The sequence below is a fragment of the Saccopteryx bilineata genome, chromosome 5 (genome assembly GCF_036850765.1).
Source record: "Saccopteryx bilineata isolate mSacBil1 chromosome 5, mSacBil1_pri_phased_curated, whole genome shotgun sequence".
NCBI classification, from domain to species: domain Eukaryota; kingdom Metazoa; phylum Chordata; class Mammalia; order Chiroptera; family Emballonuridae; genus Saccopteryx; species Saccopteryx bilineata.
The window spans coordinates 127,208,110-127,230,800 of NC_089494.1; the positions used below are offsets into that span (position 1 = coordinate 127,208,110).

The window sequence follows — 22,691 nt, forward strand, 5'->3', positions numbered from 1 at the left end:
ATGAAGTGTCCCATTGAGATTGCTCATCCTTCCTGGGCAGTATGTGTAGCTGCTGCTCATCTGCAGGCCTTCCCCTTGCCCCATTCCACCCCATGGAGCCCCAGCTAGTACACTTGTGACCTGTGGAGGGTGGAGTCCCTGAAAGGTATAGCCACCCCTTCCTCTTAATGCATGCCTCTTTCTTTAGAAAGAACTGTCTCCATGAGGCATGGAATGATGAAGGATGTGATTACCAAAATAAGTATGTTATAAATCATCAACAAGACTGAGTATTTGACCTTATAAGGGGTTTTCTCGGGATATGTAGACTGTCTGCATTCAAGTATCTTTAGTTTTGTTTCTGTGTTTTGTTTAACAGTTTTTAGCAAGGGGGGTGGGGACAGGGACAGACAGACAGGAAGGGAGAGAGATGAGAACCATCAACTCATAGTGTGGCACCTTAGTTGTTCATTGACTACTTCTTATATATACCTTGACTGGAGGCTCCAGCTGAGCCAGTGACCTCTTGCTGAAGCCAGCAACCTTGGACTTCAAGCCATTGACCATGGGGGTAATGTCTATTATCCCACGCTCAAGCCAGTGACCTCACACTCAAGCCATTGACCTTAGGGTTTAGAACCTGGGTCCTCAGCATCCCAGGTCAGTGCTCTGTCCACTGCCATCACGTGGTCAGGCAGGTTCACCAGTTTTAACCAGTTTTCTCACTTTTGACTCATGCTCTGGTCACATTTCCTATATTATTGTTTCTGAATTGTTTGGGAGTCGGTGCCTTCACTCTGCCCTCACTGTATGTTTTCTGGGCGAGGTACTTTCCTGCCAGATTCTGGTTGTGTTAGATGACCCTATAATGTCCTGTGTAGTATTTATTCTCTGGTGCTGGTTTTAATTCAGGATCACATGTGGTGTTAGCGAAGAGACCCTCACCTTTCTCTGTCTTCCACGATGCTGACCTGGTTGAAGAGTGGAGGGCCCAGAGTTTATTAGCTGACATCCCTCATTTTGGATTTATCTGAAGGATTTGGGTTAGCACTTCCAGCCAGAACTCTCCTGGAGTGTTTCTTTGCCCTTGTCTGGGTATCAACCCCACCTGACTGCATTGGTGATGTGAGTTTTGATCACCTGGCTTGTCTGGACTCTGCCCTGTGTATTGGCTGATTTTCACCTTGCAGCTAACGAGAGGTCTGTGAGCAGGCCCTGCACTTCATCCCATCCCCAGATTGAGCATCTGTGACCATCCTCGCCTGAGACAGTCTCTGTACTTTGAGTACAAGTGATAACCTCTCAGCCCCTACCCCTCACATTCAGAAGTCTCATTGTGATCTGAGAACCTCTCCTTCCCGTTCGTCCTTTCCTCCCTGTGTGGACTGTGGATTTCTGTTTTCAGAGATTCATATATAGTTCATTGCTGTCCTCAATTATTTGGGTGCTCACATTGTCCTAGATTGGCTAGTGGCAGTCTTGTTAACTGGCTCTGTGTTCTCGTGGTGTGCCCCCATCTTTTCTCTTTCTTTTCTCTCTCTCTCTTTTTTTTTTTAAATACTCGTGCTTTTTGGCACAACAAGATGTTCCAGGCTCAGTTTATTTCTCCCTGGGCCAGCCCTGGAATTACCCATTTCTTTAGCGGCCCTAATTTCTTTCAGTGGTACACAGGGTTAGAAGCACAGGTCTAGGCTCTGTGTGTACCACTCACTACTTCTGGAACATTTATACCTAGGAAATAGACGTTTTAGACATCATGAATTTCTACTGACACCCTGATTTCCAGTTCTAGTTCATCCCATAGGATTTTTTTTTTTTTTTTGCCTTTGGTCTTTTTTTTTTCCCTTCTATAAAGTTTTTATTTTTAAGAAACAGCTTTATTGGGATACAATTACATACCATAAAATGGTTTTCAGTATATTCATGGAGTTGTACAGCTATCCCCACTGTCAATTTTAGAGCATATTCATCATCCCAAAAGAAACCCCCAGCCTAGCAGCAGTCACTCCCCACCACTCCCCCAGCCTGGCAACCACAACTCTGCTGTCTGTCTCTGTGGATGCATCCACTCAGACATTTCACATAAATGGTGTCGTGCAATGTGTGGCCATCGTGATTGGCTTTTTTCACTTAGCAAATGTTTCCAGGGTCCATCTGTGTTGTAGTGTCTGTTAGAACTTCACTTCTTTTTACAGCCAGATAATATTCCATTGCACAGGTATGCACATTCTGTTTATTCATTCATCAGTGCGTGGACATGTGGGTTGGTTTCTACCCTTTGGCTGTTATGAATGATGGTGCTGTGGGCATTTCTGTATGTTTTTCTGTGGTCATACTTTCATTGGTCTTAGGCATATACCTCAGAGTTGGAGGGTCCTATGGCCACTCTGTCGTTAACATTTTGAGGAATTGCCAAACTGTTTTCTAGAGTAGCTGGGATTGGCTTTTAATAATTTGTTTATAGTAAAAAAATTTTTTAACTGATCAGCAATAAAATACTTGATACTTGTTTCTTCAAAATACAACTTTTTTGTTGTTAGTTTTTTACTCCTTTTGGTTTTTTAATTTTAAAACATTTTCCAAGAGAAGAAATGACCCATAGCACCAGTACATTTTTTTTTCTTTTTTTTTAGAAACGAGAGTCAGAGAGAGGGATAGATAGGGATAGACAGACAGGAACAGAGAGAGATGAGAAGCATCCATCATCAGTTTTTCGTTGCAACACCTTAGTTGTTCATTGATTGCTTTCTCATATGTGCCTTGACTGCGGGCCTTCAGTCAACCGAGTAACCCCTTGCTCGAGCCAGCGACCTTGGGTCCAAGCTGGTGAGCTTTGCTCAAGCCAGATGAGCCTAAACTCAAGCTGGCGACCTTGGGGTCTCGAACCTGGGTCCTCCGCATCCCAGTCTGACACTCTATCCACTGCGCCACTGCCTGGTCAGGCGCAATACATTTTTTAGCACTGTAACTGCACCCATGGGGCCTTTTGAAGGGTTATAGCACAGAGCATGGTGCCGCGGAGACTGTCCATTAAGAGCTTGGTGCCTGGGGTGTGGTTCTGCTAACACATCTCTGCTCTTGATGCTGACTTCCTGGGTCAGCACCTGTGAAGGACAGCGTCCCTTATCTCCAGGATGGCTGTGGACAGCAGTGTGGATGGAATATGTGCAGGCCCTTAAGCATTTGTGCTGTGCAAATACTTGACATAGAGTATTTTAGTGTCTGACTATTTATTAAATATGTAGGACAGAGAGTGCTAACAGTACGAAAGAAACTTGAATTTTTTATATACTGGGGCAAGTCTAACTCATATATGAGTCTTACTGTAAATTAAAAATGTTAACACTTTGAGTAGTGAGTTTTTTTCATGCTCAGTGACCCCTAGGAGTGAGTTTTTTTCAAAAAATGAAATTTGGTTCAGTGACAATTTTATTAACTTAAAATCATGTTTGTTTGATAAGCAATTTATAGAAACAAGAAGAACATAAATTTGCCTTTTTTTAATGTTGCCTTACACATTTTAAAAATAAATCGATTGTATTCTGGATGGTCAGGAGACACGAGGACGTACACGAACGTTTATACAGCCCTTGCCCAGAGCTTGACCTGTGGCCACTCCTTTCTGCTGAGGCTGCATTGTTGTGACCAGCTCACGAAAGACCTAGCTCCACCACGGAGCAGCTTCCTGTGTGGTGGCTGTGGTGCGGGCCAGCAGGCAGGACAGAACCACTCCCCATATGCTGATGCAAGAAAATTTCAGTCTACCTCCAGGGGACGTGCAGTATAGACCCTGGAGACAGCAGAAAGAGAGATCTGTATGACAGTGAAGACCGAGGGGTGCCCTGCAGGCCACAGGAAGGAGCCCAGAGCACCTGGGAGGACACTCAGCTGATAGTCTGGTGGCAGGAAGGGCCCCGGCAAGGACTGTGACCAGGTGCTGAGGATGAGTGGGGGCAGAGAAGGAAGAGGGCCTCTGGGTGTTGTGTGCAGGGTCTGGAAAGCGGGCCCCAGTGAAGACTTGGTGTCACAGTGAGGTGGCTTTGAGCTCTGCTGTCTGAGGTTTGACGTTGACCACATTACTTTTTTCTGTGACCTCTTTGACTTGTCTGTGAAGGGGGGGGGGGGAGACTCTGCTTGCCTTCTGGGCGTCTGTGAGTTATAAATGAGCACATGTAAATGAATATCACTTATTTTTTTAGTGATATTCATTTCGGATCATGACGTTTGCACAGTCTGTAAAGGTTGTAATCCTGATGTTCAACAAGTGACGTAATGCCCAAATGGTATTTTAGACTGATGAGATACCCTGAAACTAACACGTTTATCAGTTAATACTTAGAGTTTTTATTCAATTTAGAAATTGTTAAAGACTTAAAAGTTAGTGTGTGTACCGTGGCAGACTGAGAGCGCTGCACACAGCCCTCAGTGCTGGGAGGTTCCACAGCTGAGATGGTCCCCAGTTCACCTTCTGACCCTTAGGAACAGAAGGCGTTCTGCCACCTGCTCAGGAGGATAGTTTCCTAGACAGTAAGGGTGAGGTGTGCGCCCCTCGTGGGCATCTCTCAGCTTCTCTCCTGTCCTTGCCTCTGTCACATTTTGAGCCTGAAGAATTTATGTCAGAGGAAATAGCTGAAACTATACAAGAAATAGAAGTGGATTGCTACTGTCCTTTTGCTTCATTGTTATTATTCCCAATTCCTGTCTCTAAAAAATCATTAACACATTCAGTAGTTACTGAATTTTTGTGTCAGATATACCTGTTAAGCTTTTGTTTGTAGTAGACTTGACACGGGTAGGGAGAACTTCATAAGGAGTTTTGTAAGTTGCCTTCCATATTACTATACCTGTTATTAGATTCTGATTTTTTAGTGTCTTGTGTGACTTCAGTGATTACTACAAGAGCTTAAATAGAGAAAGAGAAATATTTTTAAGTGAGAGGAGGGGAGACAGACTCCCACTCAAACCAGGATCTACCAAGCAACCCCTATCTGTGGCCAATGCTCGAATCAACCATGTCATCCTTAGTGCTCAGGGCCCACACTGGAACCAGTTGAGCCACTGTCTGTGAGAAGGAAAGAGAGAGTGAAGAGGAAGAGGGAGGAGAAGAGAAGCAGATGGTCACTTCTCTTGAATGCCCTGACCAGGAATCGAACCCAGGATGTCCATATGCCGAGTCAGTGCTCTACCACTGAACCAACAAGCCAGGGCCAGAGAATTATTTTTAATGCCTTAGGATTGTTTTAGTGAGAATGTTGTGACTGATTTGATAGATGTGAAAATGCCATGTTAAAATTGACATTCAGGTTGTAACTTTAACTTCCCAAGCCCTCTTTGTGCCTTTCCTCAGGCACAGAGCAATGTGTGTTGAAGGAGGAAAGCCTGGGAACAAGCCTGGCCTTTTGAATTTCCTGATTTTGGTTATTTGCTTCTGACCCATAGCTATTTATATAAAACCAATGTGTGGGAGGGCCCTGATGTTTCTGTAGTGCAGTGCCCTCTGTTAGTGATTTAAGGAACTGCATAATACGGTACTTGAGTACAGTATAATTTAGTTGTTGGTGTTTTTTTTGTTTGTTTGTTTTTGTAGTGAGACAGAGGGACGGAGACAGAAAGGAAGGGAGAGAAATAAGAGGCATCAGTTCTTTGTTGTGGCACTTTAGTTCATTGATTGCTTTCCCATATGTGCCTTGACGGGGTGGGGGGGGCTCCGGGTGAGCCCGTGCTCAAGCCAACGACCTTGGGGTTTCAAACCTGGGTCCTTTGTGGACTCTGTCCACTGTGCCACTGCTTGGTCAGGCAAGTATAATTTAGTTTGAGGGGAGATTTTTTTTTTTTATATAACATTGTTTCTATGTGTATCAGGCTGTTTCACATTTTCATAATTGTATCACAGAGGAAACCTTATTAAATAAAAGTAAAATACTAAAGTAGTGACCAGGGCATGTGGTCTCTGGTTAGCTTTCAGGCTTCCTTTATTTTCATAAATGGGATACAGGGGTGTATTGGAGGTGGCAGGTGAAGTTGGCAGCCCTATTCACCCAAAGAGAATATTCTTTTTGGTAGACTCTAAATGGCACCAGGCAAGTGGAGACTCGTTTGGATGATTTTATTTTATTTTTAACTAGCTTTTGAGCAAGAATTATCCAGATTGATGCCTACTAATTATATTGGCCATATAGTTAATTGCCAAAGCTCTACTTAGAATTTAATTAGATGTCATCATTGTATATTTTGAATTCTATTTTCTTTACTAGTATGTTTCAAAAGTAGCTCTCAGTTCTCAAGTTTTCCAAAGAGGTCAAAATTGGTATAGTTGTGAAAGAACTGGTCGTAACACTGGACAGACCCGCTGCATGAAGGTCATCCATTAGCATGATTTTACAGTGTCAGATAATCTTCCCTTTAACAGGTACTTTGCCCTAACAAAGGAATGCTTTTTTGTCTTCTTCATAACCTCACCTCTTGAACTTCAAGCAGATTAACTAGGAGATTCTAAATTAACATTGTCTGCATTTTCTATTGCCCCCAAATACTCTGCACCCCAAGAATACAGAAAATGAGGAGAGTAGGCCCTTGGTGCATAAAGCCAGGACATTGCCTCAAGTGGGGCTTTTGTGGGTACAGCGAGCAGTCTGCTAGGTCACATAGGCTCCGGGACTCTGCACATCGATGTGGGGTGGTGGGTGTGCTGCTGTTTCCATGGGGGAGGTTTGGGATGAGGGCTGTGGTGGTGACTTTTACATGTGGAAGAACGAGCAGTCTTCATTGTGTGAAGTGTTTTTATGTTGCTTTTGCTGGTGCTAGTCACATTTCTTGCTAAGACATTTCCCCCTCTGTGATCTGGTCTTGAGTTTAAGGGGATGATGTCCTTTGGAAGAGTTGAGCCCTGTCTCACGGTCATTGTCTTGTTGCCTTGTTTTGCAGCACCCCCCAGGACAGACAGCGAGGAAGTACAGCTCCTGCTCCACTATTTTCCTAGACGATAGCACAGTCAGTCAGCCAAACCTCAAGTACACAATCAAGTGGTGGGTATGCAGATTTCTGCTTAACTGAATGCTTTTTCTATACCTTGACCTGATGGCTAACTGGTTGGTTGTGGCGTCTGGCAGGGGGAGGCTACTGACTATGGACAATCTTTTTAAACAGTTATTTTGGTAGTTGAAATGTAGGATATTCAAAATATTTGTTCATATTACCAGTTACGTAAAAAGACCAAATATAAAAGTTATTTTAAATGTGATTAAAGCATATTTTGATTTCTGTTCACATTTTCTACCTTCCCACTCTTTATTAAAGCCATCCTTGCACAACTCCACTAATAGTCTACTTTCAGCATAAAATGGACTCCAGTTTAAGAAGGGGCAGGGCTGACACAGTGAACGTGTCCTGGCCTCTGCTCTGTCACCAAGGCAGAGGATTTGAGAAGACCCATCTCTTTGGGATCTTATTTTCAAATGGGGTTTAGGGGATGACGGAGTCTTTGTAGAAAATCCCTTCCTTTTGGGCCTCAGTTTCTATAATTTAAAGTGGGAGGGAAGAGTAAAGAAATACTAGTTTCTCCTGTGGTGTTCCCTCTAGCACTTTGATAACAAGATCACAGGGAACCTGCTGTGCTGGGGTCTGTGCTCTTCAGCTTACCTGTGAAAAGTCAGATAGTTTATACTTAAGAAAACACACACCTAGCAACAGTTCATGTTAGTGTTTGAAGTAAGTGCCTACATTTCTAAACAGGAAGTATTCTGTTTCAGTGGGCCAGGTTTTCAGGCTTAGAAGCCCTATTCTGAATATGTGACAGTCGGCCTTAGGCAGTGGGGGCTGTCATGGTCCTCTATGGAGAGAGTTTTCTTGTGGGGGCAGTGGGCCCCTTAGAGGGATGTTCCCTCCTTTGTTGTGGGGCTGCTCTTTTTATGATCTAATGGGAATGTAGCTCCTTCCCTCAGAACCTTGGTGGTCAGGGCGTGGTAAAAACAAGTGGGCACAGTCCTGCGGCTGGGAGAGGGTTAGAGCTCCACAGTGCGGTCTTCAGCTGAGCCCAGGCACACTGCTGGGAACAGGAAGTACAGCATTTTCTGCAGTAAACTGTGAGCATGTGTGGAGAGTAGTGGAGGGCCTCCTGCAGGTCTGTGCGCAGGGACTGCGGGTGTCTGCTCAGGTTCTGGAGCAGAGTGAGGGCTGCTGACTTCCTTTTACCTGGGGTCGTCTTCATGGGGAGCAGGGCAGAGTGGAGCCTAGAGCCCTTCCCCTTCAGGGCCAGTGGGGCTCTTGGGATGATAAGTGGCTCTGAATTTGTTGCTCAATGCTTCACCCTTGGGTGACTTAAACTTGCCACTGGTTGTGACATAGATGCTTAGGAGTGGTTGGGAAAACTGGGTGACAATTTGATATTCTGGTGTCAAGTCTGAGAGGTGCAGTCACCTAGGTTAAAACTGTGTCTCTCTGTAAATCGGTGGTGCCAGCCCAGCTGTGCTGGGGGTCATTGGGAGCTTCCGCACATGGCATGTGCTGCCACCCTATGCATTGGTATGTGGGTGTTTAACCCTCCAGGAGATTCTTGTAGGCAGCCAGTGCTGAGGACCTCTGATAGAAGGGGACAGCTGCTCTCCCCTCCCCACCAAAGTTCCCTTGAAAGTTTTAAATAAAAAACCTATTGGGTAGTACATAGAGGGAGAAGCTGGAAAGACAGCCAGGGCCGATGCTGACCTCTGAGACCGTCATTCATTGGGCGCACAGTGGCTTCCATGGTCCAGAACTCTTTTTCTGTACTACCCAAATTTGAACTTCTTTTAGTCAGTAGCTTAACTGTTTTAAAAAGTGCTGTTTTTAAAAATGTGCGTGTTGGACCTAGGAGCCCTGAAAATATACGGGGGTGGAAGATGCTAAGTCTGAATGTTCCCTAAACCTTATCCTACACCTGCCAAAGGAAACTCTGGGCTTTCTCCCCCCAGACATGAAAATCAAGGACACATTCATTAACAGAGCAGCTCAGCTTTACTGTGGGTGTGGTGAACATTTGTGGGCTGACTTTGTTTCCTGAAAAAGTGTGATCTTGTTTCTTTAAGACAATTCTGAGTCCTAAACAACTGATACCTATTTGTATTTTTAAAAAGAAAATGCTTTGTAAGTTGGTGAGTTGCCAGAATGAACAAACGTATTTACAAATTCTCATTAGGGAGTGAGTGGAAGGTTGAGTGCTAGTCTAACAGTGAAAGAGAAGTTTAAGTATGAAAACTTTGGGCTGTCACTCTGTGCTCATTTTTTTCATAGGCATGATTTCTTTTTGGAGAAGTTGATTTTTTCATCTTTACCCCCAAAACCAACAGCTATGGCATGCTCCAAATCCTGTAAGGAGCAAAGAAGTGATGATCATTGACAGGGTGGGAGTTGGGGAGCCAATCACACAACTGGCCAGTAGTCCATGGCCCTTGGCCTCTGAGGGTCAGAGAGTAGTATGTACCCACCTGCCTCTTCATCCGTGGGTCAGCACCTCTTGATCTTCAGAGGTCTCAGGGTCCTCGTCTGCTCTGCTATGAGTTAGTGACGTATAAGAAGTGAGACAGGTGCAGAGCCAGTGATTATAGTCTGTTCTGTTTTCTTGGTCAAGAAAATAGCATTTCTTCCTTCCTGGCTGTGTGGCACAAGCAGCTCAGCAACTCTTTCATCCAGATGCGCTTCTGGTTTAGCACAGCTCATCTTTGTGGGAGCTCACCCCTTTCTTAGGGTATGGAAGAACTGACCAGGCCTCCCAAGCCTGATTCCAGTTTCAGCTGGTGGCCCTTGGCCCCCAGCAATCACTTTCTTCTTCTTTTTTTAATGTTTATTTTATTGATTTTTAGAGACAGAGGAAGGAAGAGAGGGAGAGAGAGGAACATTCACCTGCTTCTGTGTATGGCCTGACTGGGATCAAACTGGCAACCTCTGCACTTTTAGGACAATGCTCTAACCAACTGAGCTCTCCAGCTAGGGCAGCAATCACCTTTTTTTAAGATAATCAACTAAACTGACCCATTGCCCTGGACTGTACATGAGTTCTCAACTTGGTTTTCTAGCTTTCTGGGCTGTGACCTGGAGTGGAAATTGTTCTACAGAGCGGCTCTGTTTTTCCTGGATATCTGAGACCACAACGACATGTTGTCTTGCTTTTGGCTCTGGAGATTCAGGAGGTAGTAGCTTTGGGGCCCTGATCATTTTCACTCAGTCTGCAGAAGCCATAGACTTCTTGAGATGGAATTATTGGTAGGGGAATTGCAATAGCAACGACGGCTTTAGTTTTAGAAGTTTATATGGGAGACAGTGCTTTTCTGTATTTCATTTGGTTAAAACAGCTCTGTGCTTTGGGCTGACCTGCACTGCCCTCAGTCCTAGAGCAGGAAGGCACTGAGAGTGAATGGCACTGACTTGTGAGCCCAGGCAGCTTGGGTCACACTTCTTCCCAGGGGAAGCAAGAACATTTCTTCTTCCTTTTTTTTTTTCTCAAAGTGATTAATCACTACTGTAATGCTGGTGACCAAGACCAGGCAGGTCCACACTGGATTCAGGCAAACGGTAAAGAAACTACAGAGCCAGAAAGTGTTGGGCTGTTCCATTTAATAGAGTCTCACAACAGCGGACGAGCACACAGGCAGGGGAAAACCTCTTCTCCCCTCACAATGGTGGGCAGGCAATCTGCCATCCACAACCCCCGGAGCGCAAGCACCTATAGCCTCATATGGGCCATACACAACTGGCGCAGCCACGCACTCATGCCTTACCAGTCAGGCAAAGGGCTTGCAGCTGGTAAACCAGTGAGCAAGCCTAACATAGCTGCCCCACAACTACAAACCCAATCATGTGAAACATTTAGCTTAAATCTAATATTAGATTAGAAGATCAGTCACCACAGCATGAATAAAACAGCCATTTCTTCCTTTTTTCCAGAGGCAACAGGGTAGATTGAAAGGGCACAGAACCGTTAATGTGTCAGGAATCCTGGCCCCTGGTGTCTTAACCTGATTCTGCTTGTTTATAAAATAGAATAAATAGCATAGGTTTTCCATGGCAGGGCTGTTTATGTATGTGAAAGCACTTTTTAAACCATATACATTACTTTTAAAAATTCTGGAACCTTTCACCCCAATTACACTTCTTTCATCAGCATAGATTCTGTTCAAGATTCTTTTCAAGATGTTAGAAGAAAGGATATATTACCCTTTGCTCATGATTACTTTTAACACTTAGCTGAAATTACATGAATGAATAATCTGGAAAGAGATTTGGGGGAATGTAAATTTTCTAGTGATCCAATGAGATCAGCTGTTGTCATATGAAGTCATAGGTAGGTAGATATCAGAGCCTTGATCCAGCATGCATGTCACATCTCTAAGCTGGTGCCCTTGAGTGAGATGCCATGCATGATAGTTTGTGCTTTGAGACCCAGAACACAATCTCATACAGCCAGATAGTTGTGTTCTTAGAAGCTTAAAAAATGAATTTTGGTCTCCTCAGTAAATTTTAAAATAAAACAAATAGTGGAAGAAGCTAGTCAGTTTATAAAAGAGGAAATTTTTAAAAATTGGCCAGTTGACATGAATAACCCTGCCAACTTAGGTTTTCGGAGAAACTCAAATTGAAAACAGGTACACCACTTTTTAACCCACCCAGCTGGAGAACCTTTTATCAGACATTTCAGGGAGAGTTGCAGGGGTGATGTGGGGAGTATGCTGGGACCGTTTTTTTGCAAAGATATTTGGCAGTGTATGTGGGAAGCCTCACAGAAGTTATTAACAACTTTAGATATTCCATTACAGGGTGTTTGCTATGGAGCTGGTGTAGTCACAGGTTGCACAGATATTTATCTCTGAGGATGTTTATTATGCTGTTAATTATAATTGCAAAATATTAGAAGCAAATACTCAATAGGAGGGGAACGATTAATAAATTATTCAGCAACTATACAATAGAATGTAGCCATTTACAATCATGTTTTCAAAGAATATTTTAATGGTAAGAAATGTTAGTGAGGATAAAAGTGGTATGTAAACCTGTTTATTACATATATAATGATCTCACGCTGATAGTCATCTTTGGGCAAAAGGATTATTTTTATTTATACTTTATATATTTTTCTAAAATGTCTATCCAAGAATATAGTGCATTTTATAATCAGAAAAACATTTGAAAAAAGTTCAGAGAAAAGGAAGGTCTTCATTAAATTTTAAGGTCTTTTTAAAATGTAAAGTAAAGTTGTAAGGTCACAGAACAAAGAAGAATCACAGCACCATTTCAGCAAATGGTGAGTACACAGGCTGATTGCCAGGGCATTGTTGATTTAAGGGAAAGATTGTCAAAACATTGAGGGTGATAAACACATTTTTCTTGTAGTTATAAAGAAACCACTAATTTTCTAAAATAGTAGGTACTGACTGGAGATTTCAAAAGGTGTTTAATTTGCACCACCTGTATTTTTACGTAGTGCCTGTATTTTACAAGCGAGGAAGTATAAGATTTCAGATGGTAAGATTTTAAATATCACTTGAAGTTTTGGTATTTCTGGGAAAGATTTAATAATTTCTAGGAATGAGTACCAGATTGGTTTACTTTAATGAAGGCATTTTTTTTTATTGGCGTTATGAATGAAATGGGACTGTTTAGATGGATGGTTTGACTTTTACTTAAATTTAAATATCTATGGTCAGATTGATGTCAGATAATATATAACAACTCGAATATGCTTTGAAACATTGAACTGCATTTTATTTTACAGTGTAGCTCTCGCAATATATTACCACATCAAAAACAGGTATGTATATGATTAATTTTGTGCTAAAAACATTACATTTTATGTTTCTGTTTTTTCCCTGTAATGCTGTGGCCTGCATATTTTCATAGAATTTCTAAAGTTAGTATAATTTACCAAATTTCGCAGGTAAGTGCTGAATGGCTTCTGAATCAAGGGAAACCAAAGGGTGTCGGTTTGAAACCAGCAGAACAACACAAAGCTTCTTGATAATGTCCAGCTTCTTCTTTACTCTTTATTTTCTCTGTAATTTGTTTAAACATTCTATCGTTAAATATTTTAAAAGTTTATGCAGCTTTAACATAAAAAAATGTTTAGTGTTTCAACATAGTAGAGGAAGTTTTGGTATAAATTTAGATGTAAGTTTATATTCATGTAGTAGAAACTGTCTTTCTGATGAGTCTGAAGATAATTTAAGAAGTCAGTGGAAATGGAATCATAGAAAAATCACTTTAAAACTTACCATTGACATTTTATTTCAACATGAAATATGTAAAAGTACATTCATTTGCCAGTTTTCTCAGGACTTTAGTTTTGAACGTGGGGCATTGATTCAAGTACCAAAGTGACTCTTTTTTATAATCCACATCTGTAATTAATCCTTTTTCTTTTTCTTTCTTTCTTTTTTATATAATCCTTTTTCATAGAGGGTTTTCTTTTTCTTTTTAATCAGTGTAAAGAAAACTTAAGATATTTGCAAAACAGCCTGAGCACAGACTCTTCTGGGTTTGAGCACACCTGTCTATAGTAGATTTATTTCATTTTCATAAGAAGAAAGCCACACTCATTGCAGTAATAGTTCATTGATTAAGTGACATTTATATATGTTATATGAATCTAATAACAACTACAATTTATGTGAAAGAACAAAATTCAATCCATTGAATTTGAAGCTCAGATTGGCTTTGTCAAGTGATTCATGAATTGGACTGCTGGGAGGCATTTCAGGGCTGATGCAACAAGGAGTCTTCTTGGGCAGAAAGAGAGCAGGGCCACATTAAAAGAATGGATGGTTTCGGGCAAGGACACCTTTCCATGGGGGGAAGGCAGATTACTGCTCTAGTACTGACAGGAAACACTCTGAGAGAGGCTGAAACTACAGTTAGGTTAGTTACTAAATTTTGGTTTGGTGAAATGGCCTGGCAAAAGTGACTCCACTTGGGACTGTTTGTTACCACTGGGAATGAGCCTGGCCACCTCATGTTGGGAATGGATCTTAGTGGGTGGAGTGCACCCTGCTGTCCATGTGTTTTACGAAGGGGCAAGGGAGCGTGAGGTAAGTTTGCGAAGTGGAGGTTAGATGACAGAGCTTCTACTGCTCAGTCTTATGGGGAAAAAAACAAGTATCTGGAGGTAAAGCTGGAAAGGTGTTCTCTCTCATGTAATTGACTCATGGCTCTTTGTGGTGCTTGAGAATTTTAGATTTAAAAATTTACAAAATGTAGCCTGACCAGGTGGTGGCTCAGTGGATAGAGTGTTGGCCTGGGATGCAGAGGACCCAGATTTGAAACCCTGAGCTCACCAGCTTGAGCACGGGCTCACCAGCTTGAGTGCAGGGTCACTGGCTTGGGTGTGGGATCATAGACATGACCCCATGGTTGCTGGCTGAGCCTAAAGGGCACTATCTTGAAGCCCAAGGTCGCTGGCTTGAGCAAGGGGTCACTTGCTCTGCTGAAGCCCTCATCAAGGCACATATGAGAAAGCAATCAATGAACAACTAAAATGCTGCAACGAAGAATTGATGCGTCTCATTTCTCTCCCTTCCTGTCTATCTGTCCCTCTCTCTGTCACCAAAAAAAATTTTTTTTTTACAGAATGCAGGCTGTTGGACCTTTACACGTATCAATGAAGTGCAGTTTTTGTCTTCTTATTTCTATGATAGTCATTCAAACTTTTTGAACATTTAAATCTCAAATAACAATGCTGTGCTATTCATGAAATTCAGCTGCGTTCTCAAAGGAGCTAGTGTTGCCTTCGGATCTCTTAAGTGATTCCCCAGTCCTTAGACTGCCATGGATCCCAGAGCTACATAACGGCCATGGCTGATGATAGGTGAACCATTCTCCACATGCATTTTCTCATTTAGTCTGTCTCACAGCTTCCTGAGGTTATACTGACATCATCTCCATTTCACAGGGAAAGAAACCGAGGCACAGAGAGGTGAAGTAGTTTGCCTAAGATTCTACAAGTAGTAAATTGGGGAATGGGGACTTGAATCCAAGCCATGTGCCGTGGACATTTTTAGTCCTGTGCTTTGCTGGCCCAGGGCTGGGGAACTAGCCAGAAGTAGTGGAGGAGGAGCAAGTATAGCAGAAGAGTGAGCATTGTGGACAAGCATGACCACATCTGTAGCTGTGTCCTGACGCTCTCTTGGGAGGAGGTGGCCATGACTGTCTGCATACATCCTCTTGGGTACGTCACACTGGCCAGACCTCTGAGCTGGGGACAGACCCATGAGCTTGTTAGAGGCAGTGCAGTGCTGCTGAGACACATCCTTGAATGGAGGAGAAAGGAAAATCTACCTCTCAGAGGAGTAATTTTAACTTAATTTGTCAATCTTCATTTGTATTTTTTATATATATATTTAAATTTTTTCTTTATTAATTTTTAGAGAGGAAAGAGAGTGAGAGAGAGAGAGAAAGAGAGAGAGAGAAGGGGGAGGGAGGAACAGGAAGCATCAACTCCCATATGTGCCTTGACCAGGCAAGCCCAGGGTTTTGAACCGGTGACCTCAGTGTTCCAGGTCGACACTATCCACTGCGCCACCACAGGTCAGGCCCATTTGTATTTTGAACCTGTATTTTTATTATTTAAATTACTTCTGGTGAATGTTTCTTGAGAGTGCTGAGGAGCTTTATGGGCTCTCATTCATCAGAAAAACTGAGCAGGACTGAACAGCCCATAGAATGGGGTATTGGACAAGGCTTTACCTCTCACCAACGCCCTGTGTATCTTACAGAGGCAGTGAGTGAGGTGAGGCATTGCTGAGTTTTCTTAGCCAGGCTCTGTACAAGAAAGTGTCACCAGGTGCACTGGAAGGTGCGGGTTGATGTTTTCAAACCCTACTTTCAGGTCCTGCCTGATTGAATCTGTCTCTTCCTGGTGTGTGTATCTAAAGTGTTTGCTCCCTGTGTTTCTGCAGGCTAGGGAAAGTAAGCGCAGGTATGAATGCCCAGTGCTTTAAAAACAATCAGTAATACACATTTGAGTTGTTCTGTTAAGATCTTTCTTTCTCTTATTTTATGTAGATGGCACATTCATAGAGCAGACATCATAGTGTTTGCCACCGTGAGCGTGTGGTAAGGATAGGTCTGCGATTTTTTGGTGTTCACAGGCCTGACATTGTTAGCACAGCCTGTGGAAATGATAGACTGTTACCTGAAGCAGTGATTTCCAAATATGGCTTATTTTTTCTTTTCTTTCCTTTTTTTTTTTTTAGCAGCGAGAGAGAGAGAGAGAGAGAGAGAGAGAGAGAGGAAGGGAGAGAGATAAGAAGCATCTGTTCTTCATTGTGGCAGCTTACTTGTTCATTGATTGCTTTCTCATATGTGACTTGACCACGGGGCTCTAGCTGAGCCAGTGACCCCTTGTTCAAGCCCACGACCTTGGGCTTCAAGCCAGTGACCCCGCATTCAAGCTGGTGAGCCTACACTCAAGCCAGCAACCTTGGGGTTTTGAACCTGGGTCCTCTGCGTCCCAATCCAAAGCTCTATCCACTGTGCAACTGCTGACAGGCCCAAATACAGTTTTGTTTTGTTTTTTTTTTCTGAAGCTGGAAACGGGGAGAGACAGACAGACTCCCGCATGCGCCTGACCGGGATCCACCCAGCACACCCACCAGGGGCAATGCTCGGCCCACCAGGGGGCGATGCTCTGCCCCTCGGGGGCGTCGCTCTGCCGCGACCAGAGCCACTCTAGCGCCTGGGGCAGAGGCCAAGGAGCCATCCCCAGTGCCCGGGCCATCCTTGCTCCAATGGAGCCTTGGCTGCGGGAGGGGAAGAGAGAGACAGAGGAAGGAGGGGGGGGGTGGAGAAGCAAATGGACGCCTCTCCCATGTGCCCTGGCCGGGAATCGAACCCGGGTCCCCCGCACGCCAGGCCGACGCTCCACTGCTGAGCCAACCGGCCAGGGCCCCAAATACAGTTTTAAAGATAAGATTTTAGGCAAAATGACACAAAGGAGATGGAAAGTAGAATTGTCTTCGGAGAGGTGGGATGGTCCATGCAGGGTAGCTCTCTCCTAGGGTTAAAGCTTGCCAAATTGGCTTTGCTACACATCACCTCTTGTTTTTCAATATAAAATTGTGAAACTCTTAATGAAATGGTTAAGTTGCATGTTGTAAAAACTTCAGATTAATTTCTAGGACACATTGAATGTTCATTCCACCCTCGGACTTCTTGTCAACCACAACATACTAATAGTATAAGCAAGTCTGTCTGTCTTTGGTCAACAAACAGGATGTTAAAGAAATAGATTTGGTTAACTTGGAAACTCAGGAAATGAAAAGTTGGTATTTTTACCTAAATTAATTTATGGCCTTTATTTCACCGACTATTCAAAAATTACCCAATACTCTCCCCAAGTAAAACAAATTATTATTCACTGCTTTTTCTTAATTGAAATAACAGTTAAATCAAAATATAATTTTGTTGATTGTGAATACTCATTCTTATAGAAACTAACCTCCATTATCTTTACTTTTCCTCAACAGGGACCCAGATGGAAGGATGCTCTTAGATATTTTTGATGAAAACCTACACCCTCTTTCGGTAATCTCCTGTGTTTCCTGATTCCGTTTCATTACTTCTCTTTTGCTGTTACACGGTGGCCTGCCATCTGAAAACATTTTCTTCCCCAGAAATCCGAAGTGCCACCAGATTATGACAAACACAACCCAGAGCAGAAACAGATTTACCGTTTTGTTCGGACACTGTTCAGTGCTGCTCAGCTGACGGCGGAATGTGCCATCGTCACTCTGGTGAGTGCCCGCAGGAGACCGCCATCCTGCGCCCAGAGGACAGTGCACAGGGATGCCTGTCAGGCTGCCGTGGAGGTGAGAGGATGGGCCTCCTGAAAGAAGGTGTAGAGCAGGGGTCAGGAACCTTTTTGGCTGAGAGAACCATGAAAGCCACATTATCTATTTATTTATTTATTTATTGTATTTTTCTGAAGTTGGAAACGGGGAGGCAGTCAGACAGACTCCCGTATGCGCCCGACCGGGATCCACCCGGCATGCCCACCAGGGGGCGATGCTCTGCCCATCTGGGCGTTGCTCTGTTGCAACCAGGGTCATTCTAGCACCTGAGGCAGAGGCCATGTAGCCATCCTCAGCACCCAGGCCAACTTTGCTCCAGTGGAGCCTTGAAAGCTACATATTTTAAAATGTAATTCCCTGAGAGCCATACAATGATCCTTGTACGTTAGGCATTATCCAATAAAAATTTGGTGGTGTCCCGGAGGACAGCTGTGATTGGCTCCAGCCACTCACAACCATGAACATGAGCAGTAGGAAATGAATGGATTGTAATACATGAAAATGTTTTATATTTTTAACGTTTTTTTGTTTTTTTTTAATAAAAGATTTGTCTGCGAGCCAGATGCAGCCATCAAAAGAGCCACATCTGGCTTGCAAGCCATAGGTTCCCAACCCCTGGTATAGAGTCTGTCCCACGTCCCCTCCACGAGACAGTTGTGTAGTCACATTGATAACCAATAAATGTTGAAACCTGGAATGCTGGTAAGTCAGCATGGGGCTGTAGGAGTAACACAAGGCTCCCCTCCCTGTGGATGATCCCTTTCCTCTTGATCACTTAGAAGTGCTAATGACATTCATAGGGTATAAATACAACCATGAATACCTGTAGAAGAAGGAATGTGTATTGCTACTTTCTCTTTTCTGTTTTTTTGTAAATAATGTGTCTGTAAGATAATCAGAGACAACTGGGAAGTCATCTGCATTTTCAGACTTAGGAGATAAAAGTCTATACTATTACTTAGATTCTTAAAACTTTAGGGACTAGTAAGGTCAAATATCATTTGGGAAATAGATTTTACAATGTAAGCCATTGTCCTGGCCTTTTACGTTGTATGCAAATCAGATAATGAATTGTCCTGGAGGGGCAGAAGGCCATTTCTGGGCTCCTGAGAGAGGTTACTGTCTAACACAAGGTGTGCAGGTGGCTCAAGGACCCTGTGTGTCTGTCACACTGAGAGCTTGTGCTTTTCAGCTGGTGCAACAGCAAACCTGTTTGTTGTGCATTTATTGCTTTATCTAGTTGTGTGTTCATTCCTTCTTTCATGGAACCTCCTCTTTATGGATAAAACACATTCAGGAAGTAGTCACTGGGCGATTTGGATGTTTATAGGCTCTTATGTCATTCAGATGTAGGTTTATTGCTCAACTTTGTTTTCCCAAAGTGTTTCAAGTTCGTAATAAACAGGACAGGGCTGAAATTTTTATGTAGGGAAATTGCGATAAAGAGAAAAGAAGGGTAGGAAAATCGAATAAAACCGCGGATGAGATCAGTGTTGAAAGCCAGGCCTTGAAGAAATTATTTATCTGGAAGCTTCTGCAGGCTGCATGTGTTGGGGAATTTTTATTTTTAAATCCTAAGAAAATGATGACCTGACTGGCCTGGTAGTGCCTCATTGCTTAGGTCTGTTAGCACAACGTAAGATTTTCACCCTTGCCGCTTCCCAGTTTCTGCAGAGGTGCTAAGAGGACGCCTGTGTGCTTCCCGTCTTCATGGTGACAGGTGCATCTTTGGAGAGCTGTAGGGCTGGTGCACTTTTTTTTTTTTTTTTTTTGGTATTTTTCTGAAGTTGGAAACGGGGAGGCAGACAGACTCCCACATGCGCCCCACCGGGATCCACCCGGCATGCCCACCAGGGGTGATGCTCTACCCATCTGGGGTGTCGCTCTGTTGCTACCAGAGCCATTCTAGCGCCTGAGGCAGAGGCCATAGAGCCATCCTCAGTGCCCAGGCCAGCTCTGCTCCAATGGAGCCTTGGCTGCGGGAGGGGGAGAGAGAGAGAGAGAGAGAGAGAGAGAGAGAGAGAGAGAGAGGGGGGAAGGAGAGGGGGAGGGGTGGAGAAGCAGATGGGCACTTCTCCTGTGTGCCCTGGCTGGGAATCGAACCCGGGACTCTTGCACACCAGGCCGATGCTCTACCACTGACCCAACCGGCCAGGGCCAGGGCTGGTGCACATTTACCAGTCCTCTTGACTGCTAAGATCTTCCCAGTTCCATTGGATAAACGGGTAACTTAGCAGAACATTGGTATATATTGGGGTCTTGCTGGTTGTAACCCAAGGATGAGCATCTGTGGGGTTCTGCATGGTAGACACAGCACTACAGACCGATTCTGTGGGGACGGCTGTTTGCATTGGCTCAGAGTCAGCCGCATGCCTGTAGGCGAAGGCAGACTGATGCGGCTCTGAGCCAAAACCGTGTGTGACAATCCTCCCCTCTGTGGTCCCAGGACTCAGAAACAGCCATTCAGAACAGGCCCTGTCCAGCATGGACAGAAAGACACTGATCTGCTTTCTCCTACGTGTTCTCTCAGCATTTGAGCGTGTTGCCCAGGAGGATAGGAGAGAGGACAGCAGTTGCTCCCCAGCACCAGTGTACCCAAAGCAGATATTTCACAGCCTAATTAGCTCCACTTGAAACAGTAATAGGAACATAATATCACTAGATACATTTCTTTAGCCTTGCTGGATATGCTAAAGGTTTCCTATTTATACTGACCTGAGGAAATTGAGTCGATCTTTGGTGGGTTATAGGTTTTCCTAAGTTGGGATAGGAGCACTTTGTAACTGTTTTAGCAGTAGCCGTGGGAAGCCGGAGTTGGGTGGAAGCTGTAGTGACCAGTGCCCCTCACCCATCTTTTCTCTCAGCAGTTCCTTGAGCTGAATTGTCCTTAATGCCACAAACTGTGGACAAGGCCCACTGGGCGTGAGGACGATGGAGACTTAAAGACCCGACTCCGGGGACCAGGTTCAGTGACGCAAATCCACTTTATTCAGGAAGTAAGCTAGCTTATATACACAGGTTCAGCCTATAGGGTGTTACAGTGTGTTCTTCAAAGCCAATGGCTAAAAAGGTCAGGGAGCTGCCTGGTTAGTGCTGAGTCACGTCCTTATAGCCAGCGAGCTCTCTCCTGAGTGTGCCTAGGAGGGTTTCAGGTGCTGGAGTATTCTCACAGCATTGCATCAGCCACAGCTGCTAGGAATGTGCTCTGCGCTCTACCCACATTTCCTCCTTTTTTAATTAGGGCCAGTTGGACTTGATGAATGACAGCTTGCTGTTGTTGTAGCTTCTGAATGCTACGCATTATGCAACGGAACCCTAGTAGAATTAAAACAACAATAATACCTATTATACTATATGCTAATAGATTAGCAGGCTTAAACAAGGGATTCCTTCTAGGGGTTGGGATGTCATTTCCCTCCCATTGTGTTACAGAGACCTTCCAGGTACCGTTAAACACAGTTCCATTTTGATTGTAAAAAATGGACATAGGTCCATGCACGCCCCCTTCCCACAAAGGTCCCAGCGTCCAAACACAGAACAGATGGCTTGCCGTGGGCTGCATACTGCATATGGTTGTATTCCATCTCTTAGCTTCCGATGCCAAACTCCGAGGTTGATGGTCTGCGCATCTGGGCCAGAGGCAATGCAGCAGTCTCTCCAGGGAATTTCTTCTCTCAAGAGTGTTCTTAGATGTTCATATACAGGAACGGGCAAAGAGGCGACCCTGGGAAGGCAAGGTTAACGGGGCGGGCCCAACTGTTGGTAGCTAGGGGGAGGAGGGCTTGCTTGTAGGCCAAGTACTGAACCTTGGTTGGTAGTACCATTTTCAGCAAAGTCCCCCATAGTATGATTTCGCAGGAGGACCCACCCCTCCTGACTGACTGCCTGTGTGTCTGCACAGTTTTATATTCCCCCTGGCAGTGCTGCAAAGGCTCCAGTTTCTCCATATCCCATCTGTTGATACAGGCTTGTCTTTTTGATTTTTGCCATTCCAGTGGCTATGGAATGATACCTCATTGTAGTTTAATTTGTATTTCCTAATGATTAATGTGTTAATTGGCGAGTTATATGTCTTCTTTGGATAACTATTTGGATTCTCTGCAAATTGTTAAATTGAGTTATCCTTTTATTGTTGGATTCTGAGAGTTCTCTATATGTTTTGGATATAGAGATATATATAGAATACATGATTCACAGGTATTTCTCCTAATCTCTGTGTTGTCATTTCAGTTTCTTTTTTTTTTCTGAAGTTTGAAACGGGGAGGCAGTCAGATAGACTCCCGCATGCGCCCAACCACCCAGCATGACCACCAGGGGGTGATGCTCTGCCCATCTGGGGCATCACTTTGTTGCAACCAGAGCCATTCCAGTGCCTGAGGCAGAGGCCATAGAGCCATCCTCAGCACCCGGGCCAACTTTGCTCCAGTGGAGCCTTGGCTGTGGGAAGGGAAGAGAGAGACAGAGAGGAAGGAGAGGGGGAGGGGTGGAGAAGCAGATGGGCGCTTTTCCTGTGTGTTTTCCTCTTTGAATTATCTTGTCACCCCTGTCAAAATCAATTGACCATAAATGTCAAAATTTATTTCTACACTTTTATTATTTTTCTAGGGAAGACTGGGAAACAGGAAGGAGGAGAGATGAGAAGCATCAACTCATACTTGTGGCACTTTAGTTTTTCGTTGAATGCTTCTCATACGTGCCTTGACTGAGGGGCTCAAGCTGAGCCGGTGACCCCATGCTCAAGCCAGCGACCCTGCACTCAAGCCAGTGACCTCAGGATTTCAAGGCTAAGACCTCAGTGTCCCAGGTCGATGCTCTATCCACTGCACCACCACCAGTCAGGCATCTGTACTTTCAGTTTTATTCCATTGATCTGTATGTTTGTCCTTATGACAATTCTACATTTTG

The 22,691-nt window shown here is 44.0% G+C and overlaps 1 protein-coding gene across 3 annotated transcripts in view; it reads left to right on the forward strand.

Moving 5' to 3' along the window:
- CCNY (cyclin Y) overlaps window positions 1–22,691 on the forward strand; it is a 187,903-nt gene that overhangs the window by 140,459 nt on the left and 24,753 nt on the right. For all 3 annotated transcript variants that reach the window (XR_010725677.1, XM_066233295.1, XM_066233294.1), the window contains 4 exons: window positions 6,904–7,004; window positions 12,719–12,754; window positions 17,463–17,520; window positions 17,610–17,729. Coding sequence is in view for 2 of the 3 variants with exons in the window: in XM_066233295.1 (XP_066089392.1) it covers window positions 6,904–7,004; window positions 12,719–12,754; window positions 17,463–17,520; window positions 17,610–17,729 (315 nt within the window). In the remaining variant the exon portion in view is untranslated. The remainder of the gene's footprint in view (window positions 1–6,903; window positions 7,005–12,718; window positions 12,755–17,462; window positions 17,521–17,609; window positions 17,730–22,691) is intronic.